Raw genomic sequence first — 14,241 nt, forward strand, 5'->3', positions numbered from 1 at the left:
GACAGGCACGGTCACGGAAGTTTGCTAAACGTCTGGAGTCCGTCCTTCTGCAACGATCTTGTTAAATAGAGTTGGGAGCCACATGGACCCCCGATCTCCTAGTAGCTTCCAGATATCAACAGGTATGTCATCAGGACCGGTTGCCTTGTTCGACTTCATTTTTGCGAGGACAGCACTGACTTCGACAGCAGTAATTGGTAGAACAGGACCCTCGACGCTGGGAACATTTGGGATGGGAGGATGACAGAACTCTTCGTTACACAAGTGATTGTAGTACTCTCGCCACCTCTCCAGGATCTGACCAGAGCGGCGCAGAACGGCTCCATCAGCTCCCTTAACGATCTTGGTGTGCTCCATATCCAACGTTGAGCGATGACGTGCTCTGACTAAACGATACACTGCCCACTCGCCTTCTCTGGTATCAAGTATGTCGTATACAGCCTTGTAGCGGTCCGACTTCGCCTTGGAGACTGCCTTCTTAGCCTCCCTCTTCCGCTAGGTAAGCACCCCGATCTTCAGGCTGACGCGTCCTCCACCAGAGCTTATACTTGGACTTCTTCTCACGAATTGCCGCCTGAACTTCCTCGTTCCAAAACCACGTAGCCTTTTGTACCTTTGGCTTACCTAGAGTCGTCTTCCCCAGAGTGTTTTCCGCGGTCAAGCGTATAACGCTGGAAGTAGACAACCACATTTCCTCCACACTACGAGTAGGGTGGGGAAGTGTAGATGGAGCCACGGACGCGAGAAATACCTCCTTTCGATCCTTCAGATTCCACCATTTGATGCGCTGTGTTTCAGTCCTTGGATGTCTCTTCCTTGGACGGGAGATTTTCAAGTCCGTAACGAGCAGATGGTGTTGGGCAGCGACATGGTCTGTAGGGATGACATTCGAATCCTGCAGAAGTCGGCGATCTCGTCGGCGTAACATCCAGAAATCTATTTGTGTTTCACGACCCCCGCTGGTGTACGTGATCAAATGCGATTTCCTTTTCCGATACTGCGTGTTAGCAATGATCAAGTCACTTGCAACAGCATACTCCAGGATTCGCAACCCGTCGTCGTTATGAGCTCCATAGCCGTATCCACCATGACAACTCTCGAATCCGTCTTTCCGGGAACCGACATGTCCGTTGAAGTCTCCTCCGATTAAAAGTACTTCTTCGCTTTCCAGGGATTGGACGTACTGCTGCAGATCTTCCTAAAAGCACGCCTTCTCTTCTTCACTACAGCCCATTTGTGGCACATAAGCAGAGACGACTCGCAATTCCACTTCTCCTGTATCTACTTTTACAGCCATCAAGCGATGCAATAGTCGATCCACCGCTGTGACGCTATTTCTAAACGACTCGTTCAATATGATACCAACGCCATTGCGATTTGATATGCCGTGGTAGATCAGCTTGTAGCCATCGCCTACTTCCCTTGCCTTGGAGCCTTTCCAGCGAGTCTCCTTTACACAACATATGTCAACACGGCGTTTTCTGAGACTGTCTGCCAGCTCACGACTTCTTCCAGTAAGCGTCCCAACGTCAAGTGTTGCCAAGCGCACTGGATGTTGCTGGCGATGACGGACTAACTTCTTTGGCTTCGTCCTCTAGCCGGTAGCCCTCGCATATTTGCCACATTGCTCGGGCGAGGACAATGCGCGTCGCTTCTGGGGTACGCCCTAGCTTCTGAAGAACACATAGTAGACATTAGCAGTATGACGCGACGGGGGTGTTGTCCTCGGTCGGCTAGTCGCACTAGCAAGCTAGCAGCCTGGCACCGGAATCGTCGTACTACCTCCTCACTTAGCTAGCCTGTAGCCTTGGCCCAAGGACCGGGCTACTAGCCGGACACCTTTGTGGCATGGTTGAACCTGCCGAGACGAAGTCTCGCCACCATGGCTGCCAGAGGGAGCCAGATATGTTATGTGAATACAAGCGGTAGTATTCTTATACAATATATTTAAAACCACCGCTGCGCCGCTTTGAGGCGTGAGGTAGGATTTGCAGCAGGAATGTTCGGCCATTATAGGATGAAGTGGGCAAGGAAGAGGGAGCCAGATATGTTATGTGAATACAAGCGGTAGTATTCTTATATAATATATTTAAAACGGGATCTTCCAGAACATCTCAAAAAAATCTGCGCTTTTGCGACATTTTCGGCAGATACTTTCCGAACACCATAATAATTTGAGCGAATGTTTCTTCCAACCAATCCGATCAAACACTCACTGTCACAGAGGAATCTGCTGATGCATCTATCAATATTGCAAGAGATTTCAGAAAACTTATCGAGTGACTAACCAATTTCATCACTCCTCACTGGAATAAATATAACTCTAAGGCAGTCAGTGTACTTTTTGCAGGTGACAAACAACTTTGAATATGGCTCTCTTACCATTGACAACTACATATTGAATCAAGACTACTTCAATAGCAGTAGTAGCATTACGTCCAAAATTAGTAGGCAACGTTCACAATTAGTAACTACCAAAAAGAATTCGACTTTGCTGGTACTGTTCGTTATTGAAGGTAATGTACACTCAGCACCGAATCTGTTACGTCTAGCCTTGACTACGAAACTACGCATCTGCCGCGGCGGACATTTTCAATCCGCTTGCAACTTTCTGCCTTTTGTTTACTCATTTGAAAGTGTATTACACATTGTTTTGAGACCTTCAAATCTCTTTTATTAGATGTTATATGGTGTTAATGTACAAATAAAGAAGGCACTCGTTCAGTTTAGCAGCAGCCATTAATACCTTGATTATTATTGAAGTTTCCTGTTTGTGGTCCGAAGCGGGTGTGATGCAATCGGCTAGAGGTGAAGTAACACGGCCTATGGTTCGAAACAATCCCAGGACCAATCAACTTTTTCATACCTCCGGAGTCGACAAATTTATACCAAACCTGTCTGGGAGGATAAAAACTGACTTAATCGCTTTTGCTGAGGCTAGCGAGTTTAAACTATGCTCCAATGAAATCCCACTTTCAGTTTTTTCTTCTGTTTAATTTCACTCAGACTGATTAAGCGGAAGTGGATGATTTCTTTATTCTAACTTTGTACCGAAGAATTTCGAAGCTTTTCACACGATCAGTAGCTTTTTGAAGTAACTACATTTAAATTAAAGGAAGGTTCTGGAACAGAGTTCATCCGATATGCATTTTATTTATTCATTTTATTTACGCATTTTTATTATCGAGAAACAAGGCCGAAACTTTTCTTATTTTTCAGGATAACACGTAAATATGTAGCGATTGTATAATAGTAGTTATTGTAACTTGATAGCCTCAAGGTCACGTATTTTAATCCTTAGATTTTTATAGGTTAGCGTTTATTTAAAACGTTAAAGCTAAGTTGAGTTAAAAATAGAACAGATATGATATATGAGATGATCTGAAAAAAGGGCCTCACAGAGATCATGATCTGGTTAAAAAGAATTTCATGAAAGGAAGTGAACGCTTAGCTAACAGCTACCGAATTAACTAACGGTGAACGCTTCCTTAACTTTTGCTTTTCTCTTTCTGTCACTCCACAAGTTATCTTTTCCTAAAAAACGAAGACACACGAAGACATTGAGGTATATGCATTGCTTCAGTGTCTATTAAGAAGGTTTTATCTAAAAAGATAAAAAAGCAACACATGGAACTCTTGTGGGTGTAATTTGAGAAATAAAAGAAGTAAACGCAATTGATCAGAAGTAGTTTGGCAGATCGTACTAGTGCGGTAGTGATACACTAAGCAGTGTATAGTTAGGAGCTTCTCATTTGCGTCAACGCAGTAGTGCAGGTAATGTCTTTGAGTATTGAATAGGGACCTCTTGGTTGTCTATGTCTTCCATGCTCGTGAAGAACTCGTAGATGACGGACAGTAAGCAGATCAGGCGATAGTTGCCGACGTCATGAGGATCTCCACTCCTGTAAAACTACACGGTTTCGATAGTCTTGCACTGTTTAAGGACTTTGCTTTCGTAACGTGTTCATATCTTAACCTTTCGGGACCGAGTGCAGTACGACTACCTACCTCAGCTTGTGGATAGTGAGTTGCCCAGTTGTTTTGGTTTTCGTGAGATTACTTGCTAAGTGTTGGTTGTGTGCGTGTATTGGAAACTTACAACATACGTTACTTTTTTTGGTTATTACTGCCTACTTTTTTTAAAAACACCCTCGCCAGTTTACACATGGTTAACGATCATGTTGTTTGTTTACAGCATAGCTCTCTTGCAACGTTTTTGATGACTTCGTATTTCCCCTTTAAGTATATATATATATATATATATATATATATATATATATATATATATATATATATATATATATATGTAATATATAATATATACATATACATAAATATATAAAATATAATATATATATACATATACATATAATGTATATTATACATATTATTATATTATATATTATATATTATAAATATTATATATTATGTATAATGGTTTAGCGAATGTGGAGAGTTGACCCTTTGAACTTGCCACTCTGTCAGGTTCTGACATATTTACGGTAGATTGTGATTCAAAAAATACATTGCATACATAAGAGCCTTTTATGCGCGGGCTGCAATTTTCTTCCACGTTTTCCTATTCATCTAATCAGATTTATGTTCTTTCCAGGCAGAAACGCCGAACGGCAAGGTTTACATGATCATTCCTTTTGCGTGTATGGTGATCACAGCTGCGGCACCCACGTTGTTCGTTTAACCTGAGACAATGGGCACACCTCTGCCGGAGACGATCGCTTAGGTAGAAGGCGATGAAGAACCCTTGCCTCAAGAATTGGAGCCACTGAGGACGAAGGGGTCAGAAGAGACCAGACAACAGTTAGAACCTGCTTCAAAGAATGAGTAGAAAGGTTATTTCGAATATTTATAAACTTTTCGGTACTAGTCCTAACTTGTTGAGACGATACTGTTCTGTACTGTTACTTATTACTCACTTGGAACAACTCTTTAACAACTCATTGTCGCTTGCTGCTACAGAATCTCTTTGGTGCTTGTTTTAGTCCTTAGTTCTCTTATTTTCGCGTTGACCAAGTTGTTGAATCTAAATATTTCTTATTTTGAATAGGAATTTAATTCTTGTGTTAATATTACTGATTGACTGGAAAGTACTTTCAAAAAATTCTAATGCAAAGCGTATGTGTTGTAAAATAGTGGATGGTTTGATTTTACAGTCAGGATAGTTATTCTACCTTACTCTTTTGAAGTAGCTACACCTTACCTTTGAAGAGTATTGAGATACATGCGATTTGTACTGTACATATATTGGCGTTGTTTCAACCCACGACGGGCTTCGTATTTAACGTCGATACTGAGAAGAAATAACTTCGAAAAATAATCCATTACGAAATGCACATAGCCACATCACCAAATATCTAACGCTCCCAAACACTGATGTGAAGATCTTAGGTTTCACCAGAGCCATTGAAAGTGAATATAAAGATTCCAACACACGTGCTGCCATATTATCTATATTGCCATATATTTGACTGATGAGAAGAAGGATCTCTTCCAGGTGGTTTGGATCTATTTTCGTTGGTTAATTTGTGAAGGTCTTCGTTTAAAGCACAATAGGGAAAAATGAGTAGAATAGAAGCAGTAGGTGAAGTTGTCAGTTTGTGGAGAAGGCAATATCTCTTTGACATTTCTTAGTAGGAGAAAGAAATCAAAACTTCATTTTTCATCAGCTTTTTAAGAACTTTCCCTAGTCTGTTTATTACCAACTGAAAATGCATATGATCTTACAGCGATTCCGCTCTTACGAGCAATCTTTCGAATGATCAAGGAACGCCTACCAAGCCGGAAATCGAGGAACGAGAACGGAGATTCACGAAACGATAAGCACAAATTCTTCGCTATTAGCCAACAGCATTTTCCATTTCTATACTCATAATCCCACTTTCGAAAAACATTCCCTTCTATAGTTCTAGATCCATCAACGTTTTTGTGGAAAAAATCTGGTCTTATCTGTTTTGCATCCGATGAATCGTGACATAGTGCTTATTCTCACATCATTCTTCGTGACATCCGTATTTCTGAATCTTGTGATCCGTTCTTCCGAAGATGCGGACAAAGCTACTCCAAAAGTAATAGCTTTTTCCCATAAAAGTGAGCTTTTTGATTTTCCTTGCAGCGTTTAGATGGAAGTTGTCGTATTCCCTATGATCTCCATGGCATGTGAACCTATTCGTTCAGGAAAGTTCACTGCAAATTTTGATGAGATTATCGAACAGATCGAAAGTGAAACGCTTCAGACGGCACCATTCATTGCAGAGCATTTGGTGCCGCCGTTCTACAACTACTGGTCAGTGTATGTGGTTAGTAGTTGATTACTTGAATAAGTATTTCGTTACAATAATAATCCATAAATTATCAGAAGAAGAGGCGCGTCTTCCCCTTCTAGTATATTTCCCTTGCAAAACCTCTCCAGCGCACCCAAGCGGTCCCAGTCGGGGGATCCTCGTTGGTTCAGACGAACCGCAGGGATGAGCAATGATCTCACTTCGCAACCGCCAGCTTCGCTGCGCCACTTCGAATAGTGCAGCCGCAACTCAAATTGCAGGTGGTTTTGACTTGACTAAGTCTAACAAATCCATTGGTATGGCGGAGGAGGCCGCAGCAAGGAAAAGATAAGAGGTGGTTTTTTTTCTCCAGAAATTTCATCAGAATATCATTGGGATCTAGGGTTTTACTCGTTCAACAGTTTTTTTTTTTTGGAATTATCTCAAGCAGTAGTTATTCCGTTTAATTTTAGTTCGCTTAGGTGCTCGGTTCATCTCATACCATTCCCCATTTCTGCCATCTTACATCGTTGCCCATTTTATACGAGCTCTGACACCCGTTCTCGAGAGTTTGTACAAATATCACACGTAAGTAGGTTTAGATTAAGTACAAGAAGAACTAGGGAGCAAAAAAATTGCAAAGTACCCTCTGGATTTTTTTTTTGAGTTTTGGCTATCCATTACGTTAAGATTGAATGTGTCACTGCGTTTATTAGTTTCATACGTAAGCTGGTTACACTATCATACACAGGTCTGAGGAGAGGTACAGGCGATAGTACGGTAAAGTGCAGTATCGGAGGATCTTGCGTCGGAAGATCGTAACGCGTTCAGCGTAGCTGTTCCCCTGATGCACACTCACTCAGTGCCTCGATTTGCGATGCTGCCAAAGGCGTTGTGAAAGTCGTGGTTTTCTGCTGTAACAAAAAACAGCCCTTAGGAAGTCAGAAGTTGAAGAAATCAGAGATCTTTACGCAACTTTTCGCTGTCCTTTGCCTATTACACGAGTTCAGCGCAGACATCTCAGCCGCAAGACGCGTTTTTAACTCCGCTATGCAATCCTTAATTGTTTGTGCTAGCGAGAAACCAATGTTGTTACCAAAGGATCTCGCAGATGCACAAAAAGTTATTATAAAATATTCAGGGGCTGTAATGATTTTACTGATTGAGTTCGCAGTTCTTAGGGGCAACATACCACGAATCTGACGTGGTGGGGAAATCTGCGGGAAAAGCTGGAGATGGGTTATAGAGTGAGGGATCCGGCTAATCGTCGTGAAAAAACGGCGCGAGTGTCGCTCACTTCTTATTAGGTACGCTAGAAAGCTGGTCCATGTACACGTTTCAATCCCCTAAGTATCCGTTTCATTGGTTTCACTTTAATCGGGTTGTGAGACGTCATCACTAACCCTAGACCACTCGCACTTGGATGCGGCGCGTTGCAATCGTCGGGAGAAACGGTTTTTTCACTCCGTGTTTAACGAAAGTTAAAGGGATCACCCAACGAATCTGATGTGGTACGGATTTCATGTGAAGTATTCGTATTCGTATTCGAGAGAGAGAGAGAGCGAGAGAGAGAGCGAGAGAGAGAGAGCGAGAGAGAGAGAGCGAGAGAGAGAGAGAGCGAGAGAGAGAGCGAGAGAGAGAGAGAGCGAGAGAGAGAGAGAGCGAGAGAGAGAGCGAGGGAGAGAGAGCGAGAGAGAGAGAGAGAGAGGGAGAGAGAGAGAGAGAGAGAGAGAGAGAGAGAGAGAGAGAGAGGATTCCGTCCATTTCTCACTATATCAGTGGAAACGGAAACCCCCTGTTTCTCACGACATCCTCAATTGCAGCGCGCCATCCTTGTGGCGCCTCCCGCCTGCGGTTCTTCCGAATTGGTTTTCGCAAATCGCAGGAGGAGGGGGGTTGGACGAAGCGTAAACGTTGCGCATTGCAACATACCGTATCACCCTAGATTCGTGGGGTGATGCCGTTAACCCAGTGAGTTAGTATCTGCGATTTGCACTTCAAACGCAATGAAAATGACACATTTTTGAAGCGAATAGCAACTGATGATGAAAAATGGATTGTTTACAATAATGCTACTCGTAAACAATCACGCTCAAAACCGGATGAACCTACTCAAACGATGTTCAAAGCTGATCTCCATCCAAAGAAGATCATGCTATCATTTTGGTGGACTACAAAGGTGTGATATATTTTCAGGTGCTTCCGAGGAACTGAAATGTCAATTCGGACCTCTGCTGTCGACAACTGATAAAATTAAAGGAAACAATTTTTTTAAGAAACCGGCCAGAATCAGAAAGTCACAGAGGAGTAATGTTCCACCAAGGCAACACTAGACCGCATACATCTTTGGCGACGGAGAGAAGACACGTTAGACCATCCAGTAACCCACGAGTTCACCGTGCTTCCTAACTATATACACCTCAGTGCAGTTGCGTACGTGGCTGCACTCGAAGTGGAGCGATGCAGCTATCGGCTGAAATCGAGGGAACCATAGCGAATGACGGCGATGATTGTTGTAAATAAGTATCCCACCTCAATATAGCGGCATTTGTTTTTGCAATCTTGCCGGTGCACAACCTCCCGATTACTATAGTTATTCTTCGCTTCTGGACATCTTCGGGATCAGTTCCTAATAATTCCTAATAATCGAAAAAACGGAAAATATATCATTGATTAATATTAATGTTATATCATTAATTAATATTTCTGTTCGCAAAAAAAAGAGCGCTAAAACTTTGTTTTGGTTTAGATGTAATATAGTTTCCTGCTTCATGGAAGCCGTTGGTGTATAGTTTGGTCAAGATGACATGAAGCTCGGTGCAGTTGCGTAAGCGGCTGCGCTTGAAGCGGTGCGGTGGAGCGTTATGGTTCGGAGCGGATTGAGAATGTATCAGTTGAGAACATTTCAGACTTCTCCACCTTTCAACTTATCCACATGCTTGGTGGAAAAGACGATGACAACACTGCGATCAGCCATTATGTGTTTCCTATCCTTCCATGATGAATTCGTTGAAAGAAATCGCACTATTAGTTCAGAATCGCATAGCACAAGGTGATGCATTTGACCAGGATAATTAGGTACAACTGAGTTTTATCACATTGTTTAGGTACTGCTATGAGGACAACACATTCTACAATTTTTCTGACGCTCAAGCTAGCACAAAAGGGAACCAGACGATGTTCTCCGTTGTTCGGCACCCCATAGATCGATTTCTTAGTGGATACGTAAACAAATGTATTACGTGAGAATTAGAGTTTGTTCCTATGTGCTGTCGTCACGTATGATAGGGTCAAACAACATGAAACACCGTGCAGTTGCGCAAGCGACTGCACTTGAAGTAGCGCAGTGGGGATGGCGTTTGCGTCGAGGTGTGACTACCACGAACTACACCGAAGAATGGTGTCGGCAGGGGTCCGTCCTAGATTCTAACTGTTGCGTATCGCTTCGAGCGCAGCCACCTACGCAACATGCATCGTCCTTCATTTCGTTTTTGATCTTGGTATATGTTCTAGTCAGGTCAAAACGACCTAAAGCGTGGTGCAATTGTGTAAACTGCTCTGTGGATCTAGCGAGTGTGCTCGAGATGAAACCTCAACCATCTCTGCAGCGACAACGAGAGTCCTGCCTCAATCGTAACTGTTAGCTCTTTCGATAGCTGCAGTCCGACTATTGGGATGAGTAATGGTCCCACCACGCAGTCGCTGGCTCTAGTGCGCCACATTGAGCGCAGAATTCTACGCAATTGCAACAGGCTTCAGGCAGTCTTAATCCGATTTTGTCATATACAGGGAAGCTCCTAAGGATTATCGATGCTATGGATGTAACGAAAACCTGAACTGTTTCGTGGAACGACTGTACAAGACCTTGTGGGAGGCTTACAACTCACAAATGACTGAATACGATTTCGATTTGGCGCATTTCGCTCCACAGACATGGTAAGATTGTTTTTCAAAGTGGAAGATGTAAATAATATTTCAGTCAATGTAATTATTGTTATAGGAGCGGGCGTGGCGTAGTCGGTTAGAAGTCCGCTGTAGCCACACGGTCGATGGTTTGAGACCACTCTAGTACAAAGCAAGCCTTTGATCGGGGTCGATAAATTGATAGCAGACTTGCCTGAGTGGATGAAAAACACCTTTTTGATCACCGGCTGGCCCCCGCGAGCCATTGTATAGGCCAATACGCGTTCCAAAAACCTCAACGATCACGCATTGCAGTAGAACGCGTTGGCGCATCCCAAGTGGATTTATACACCAATGACTTTCTTTTCTAATTATCGTTATCAAACTGTCAATGAGTTATCCCTAGACTTACTTGACCTAATTGGCAGGCCGATATTGTTGCCTGGTGCGGTTGTCCTCATCTTTCTCGACGTCGTTGTGACCATAGGCTCTGGCCAACTAATGCAATGCAGCCAACCCTCTCCAACAGCGTAGACGGCGCTGCCAAGTCTCCGATCCATACATCAAGATAGGACGAATATCGGATAGTTAAACTTGTTGCCCGACTTTGTTGGCGATGGAAGTCGACCACAAACACTTGGTTGAGGAGTTTATTGCAGAACAGGGCTTAGCCCGTCTCCGCTGTAGTTCGCACTCGTAGTTGTCGTTGTTCTTCAGCATAGCAGCATAGCATATCCAATGAAGACGTAGTTCGTAAGCTACAGCTAGTTTCGATACAAAATTGAAAACATCTCGATGTTTCGTACCGCTTTCCGCAAATATAGCAGCATCGTCGGCGTACTCTGGATCGGTCAAATAGCACCGTAATGGAGCTAAGACGATGTCAGCAGGACAGTGATCAACTGTCCTTCGCGTGATGTCCTCGATGGCGAAGGTGAACTGTACGAGACCTGCCCCTTGTCTTACTCCAGTTACTACTTCAAACGAAGGTGTACATCTGTCTGATGTTTGAACTGCAGCAGCTGTTCGCTGGTTCAGGTCATCATGTAGGAGAACGAACTTTTCTGGTCCTCAGTCGGCGCGAAGCGTGTTGACAAGACAGCCCCGAGGAGAAGAGACCCAAAAGCAGATTCGAAGTCGCTTTCGACTCTCTTCTCCATGGGGCTGTCTGATGATCCCTGATGATCTGCAGATCCCTAAATATAGTTTTCTAATTCTTTTTTCTCTTGTTTTTTTCTGTTATTTTTCGCTATCCGCCCAGGCATACTTTCGACCGATCGGTGGATATAGTTTTGCAATGCGGTGACAAAGGGAACAAAAATTCTAGACGTAGGTTCAAACTTCTGCCCGTTCAGGTACTGCCAATACCGTACTAATTTGAACAACTACGTACTCGTCGATTATTCGACTGAAACAGAGGAACTGGTGCGCCAACTTGATCTAGTGTATGAGAGAGCAGGAGTGCCTCAGTCGTATCGTGTCGTCATAGCTAGCGAGATACGAAGTAAGGAAAATTATTCGGATTCTGATCGTGATTTTCTTCTTTATGTTAGATGTGAAGTAGGCAATGTTCTGTCATACTCGAAATTCACAGGACAGAAGTCGAACAACTCGACATCTCAAACGTCGGACAGAGCGAGCGTAGAGCGGCATCTTCTAATTGATGAGAAGACGTATCGTCGCCTTGTGCAGATCTACTATTACGATTTTGTTGTTTTTGGTTACTCTCTTCCTACTTTCCTATAGAAATTTTGAAATACGCTATATGTGAGTATACTTGTCAGCACCTATTCATAAGCGGCGATCCCACCATATCCGCAGTATCTTAGACACTTTCTCTGCGTAGCCGACAGTTTCTGTAGTTTCTGATCGTTGAGCAAGATTATTTTTTTCCAGAACAACGTGACTGATCAACAGTATCGAGGAAGTTAATTGATTTGTATGTTTAGTTTAACCAGCACGTCGACATCTCCTAAAGTTCCTGCTATGAGTTATTACCTCGATTGTTTGCATTTTATATTTGTCCGAAACAGACAGGGTTTCAGAAGAGCTTCTTGATGTAGATCACAAGCATATCACTAACACTTTGAAGTAAAAGTAAATTTGATGTATCTGCACGAGACGAACGTTTTAAATGACTCCTTCTTTTTATTACTAAACATTTTTTGCTTGTCGCCTTATAAGGTCGCAACCCTATCTCGATCCGCCTTCCTGACACATCCACGTTCAAAAAAAAGTTATATATACATGCATAATATAGTATAATATAGATATACGTATATATAAAAAAACTATGCACAGCATGCTAAGTGTCCTTTCAGTTGGATTAGCTTTGGCAAGGGTCGCAAAATGACCACAGGGTGAATGCTTAGGATCATTTAAAGGCATCACCCCACGGATCTGAGGTGGTACGGATTTCAGGTGGAGTATTCGTATACAGGATCGTAGATCAAGGAGAGGGGGGTGATTCCGTCCATTTCTTCCTAATTGCAGTAAAACACGGCCAGGAAGATACGGCTTCGAGCGTTCCGGCGCGCCACTTTCTACAGCGAGTTCGATTGGAGTGCGCCAGCCTTGTGCACGCGCCGCACCTTCCGGGCCATTTTTACGGTAGTTGGGAAGAAATAGACGGAATCACCCACCTCTTCAGTCTACTATACCGTATACGAACACTCCACCTCAGATTCAGATCAGATATATATTCGACGCTTCCACACCTCGCCAGCACTAAGAGTACTGCGTTTGTTTTCTTGTTATTCCAACGAGGTTTTGGTGAAACGTTGTTATCGGCCAGACGTTTTGACAAATTCATGCTAATCAAAGGCATGTAAATGGTTTGAGGTCACTAATGCTATCCATATCCCAGCAATCTCCTCCTCACTCCTTGCCAGTTACCCTCGATTTCGTTCTAAGTACACTACGCAACACCTCCAAAAGAGAAAACATATTGACTAGTCTTACCGACTAGCGAGGCTGGTAAACCACCAATTGGGGGACAATCGCATAGCTCACAAACTGTTACGAACGGTACAAAATCATTGGTAATTGATAAGCCCTCATTTTTTTTTATTCATGGAGGAATTCCTGGCGGAAATCTGCTGTCCGAAATGTATATGCTTTGTAGACAAATGTTTAAAGCGAGTAGGCGGTACAATTGTTGTCTGAAAATCTTGTTAGACATGGTCATTGCCTAGGAGCTCTACACAATTCAGCTGTCGCATCTTTCACACTGCAAGAGTCTTCTTCGATTTCCTTAAAGGAAACATACCACAAATCTGGGGTAGTACGGATTTTAGGTGGAGTATCCGTATACGGGGTCGAAGATTATGGAGAACGGGGAGCTTCCGCTCATTTCTACCTGAATCTCTGCAAGCAGCCGGCCGCTGAATGCTTAGTACGATGCCTTCTATTGCAGCACGCCACCCCTGCACGCGTAGCGTCCCTTACTGCCTATCGGGACAATCCGAATTCATTTTCGACGAATCGGAGGGCGGGGGTGATGCAAAGGGTGTAGCGTTACAATACATGTCATCGTACGGAACAGTATTCTGGAGGCGGCTGTTCGCAGTGATCCAGGGAGAGATGAGCGGAACCACCCCCGTCTCCCTAATCTACGACCTCGTATATGGATACTCTCACCACCTCAGATTCGTTATATGCTGCCTTTAAGCTTTAATCTTTTTCTCGTACTTGGGTCGAGTCTGGAACCTGTATGAAAATGCAAAAATGAAGTTCTAAGAACTGGAGACAGGACTTTTACACCTTCGTCAACATGAATATAGTTTAGTTAACGATTTAAATGTCTACTTGATTTTTTTTTGCCGTGTTGGCGATCGTGACGCGAAAACTGCGATGTTCTAGCTACTTCTCTGGCATACTCCTTAAATACAGTCGAATACAGAAACAGTAACAATAGGAAAATCTGATGAATTTGTTGAGTTATCACTTAATAATTCTAAATTATTTCATTTATATTCTGTTGAACTGGAAGTTTTGTTTACACAATAAAGAAGCCGATTTTTGTATCATTCAGCTTATTTTCTACGGTAAATGCAACAAT

General features: G+C 43.1%; 2 protein-coding genes across 6 annotated transcripts; one reads left to right on the top strand and one right to left on the bottom strand.

The window, feature by feature from the left end:
• Positions 1-24: 24 nt before the first annotated feature.
• Positions 25-5,340, bottom strand: RB195_003192 (uncharacterized protein; the record flags this gene model as incomplete). Of its 3 annotated transcripts, none has more annotated exons than XM_064200744.1 (5): positions 25-495; positions 614-1,198; positions 1,322-1,450; positions 1,578-1,673; positions 1,840-1,884. In XM_064200744.1, the coding sequence occupies 5 exons, from the start codon at positions 1,882-1,884 to the stop codon at positions 25-27; spliced, it is 1,326 nt and encodes a 441-aa protein (XP_064056623.1). The 3 variants fall into 3 exon arrangements, with proteins under 3 accessions (XP_064056623.1, XP_064056624.1, XP_064056625.1); XM_064200743.1 differs by lacking the exon at positions 1,840-1,884 and adding exons at positions 3,803-3,902; positions 5,219-5,340 and having other exon boundaries at positions 479-1,198; positions 1,256-1,450; XM_064200742.1 differs by lacking the exons at positions 614-1,198; positions 1,322-1,450; positions 1,578-1,673; positions 1,840-1,884 and having other exon boundaries at positions 25-357.
• A 638-nt stretch (positions 5,341-5,978) lies between these two features.
• Positions 5,979-11,927, top strand: RB195_003193 (uncharacterized protein; the record flags this gene model as incomplete). 3 transcript variants are annotated; one of them, XM_013450001.1, is made up of 7 exons in its annotated part: positions 5,979-6,105; positions 6,193-6,314; positions 9,188-9,330; positions 9,386-9,520; positions 10,068-10,214; positions 11,537-11,685; positions 11,776-11,927. In XM_013450001.1, the coding sequence occupies 7 exons, from the start codon at positions 5,979-5,981 to the stop codon at positions 11,925-11,927; spliced, it is 975 nt and encodes a 324-aa protein (XP_013305455.1). The 3 variants fall into 3 exon arrangements, with proteins under 3 accessions (XP_013305455.1, XP_064056626.1, XP_064056627.1); XM_064200745.1 differs by lacking the exons at positions 9,188-9,330; positions 9,386-9,520 and having other exon boundaries at positions 6,193-6,301; XM_064200746.1 differs by lacking the exons at positions 5,979-6,105; positions 6,193-6,314; positions 9,188-9,330; positions 9,386-9,520 and adding an exon at positions 9,578-9,690.
• Positions 11,928-14,241: the final 2,314 nt, after the last annotated feature.

This window comes from Necator americanus, chromosome IV (assembly GCF_031761385.1).
Source record: "Necator americanus strain Aroian chromosome IV, whole genome shotgun sequence".
Classification (NCBI taxonomy): Eukaryota; Metazoa; Nematoda; class Chromadorea; order Rhabditida; family Ancylostomatidae; genus Necator; species Necator americanus.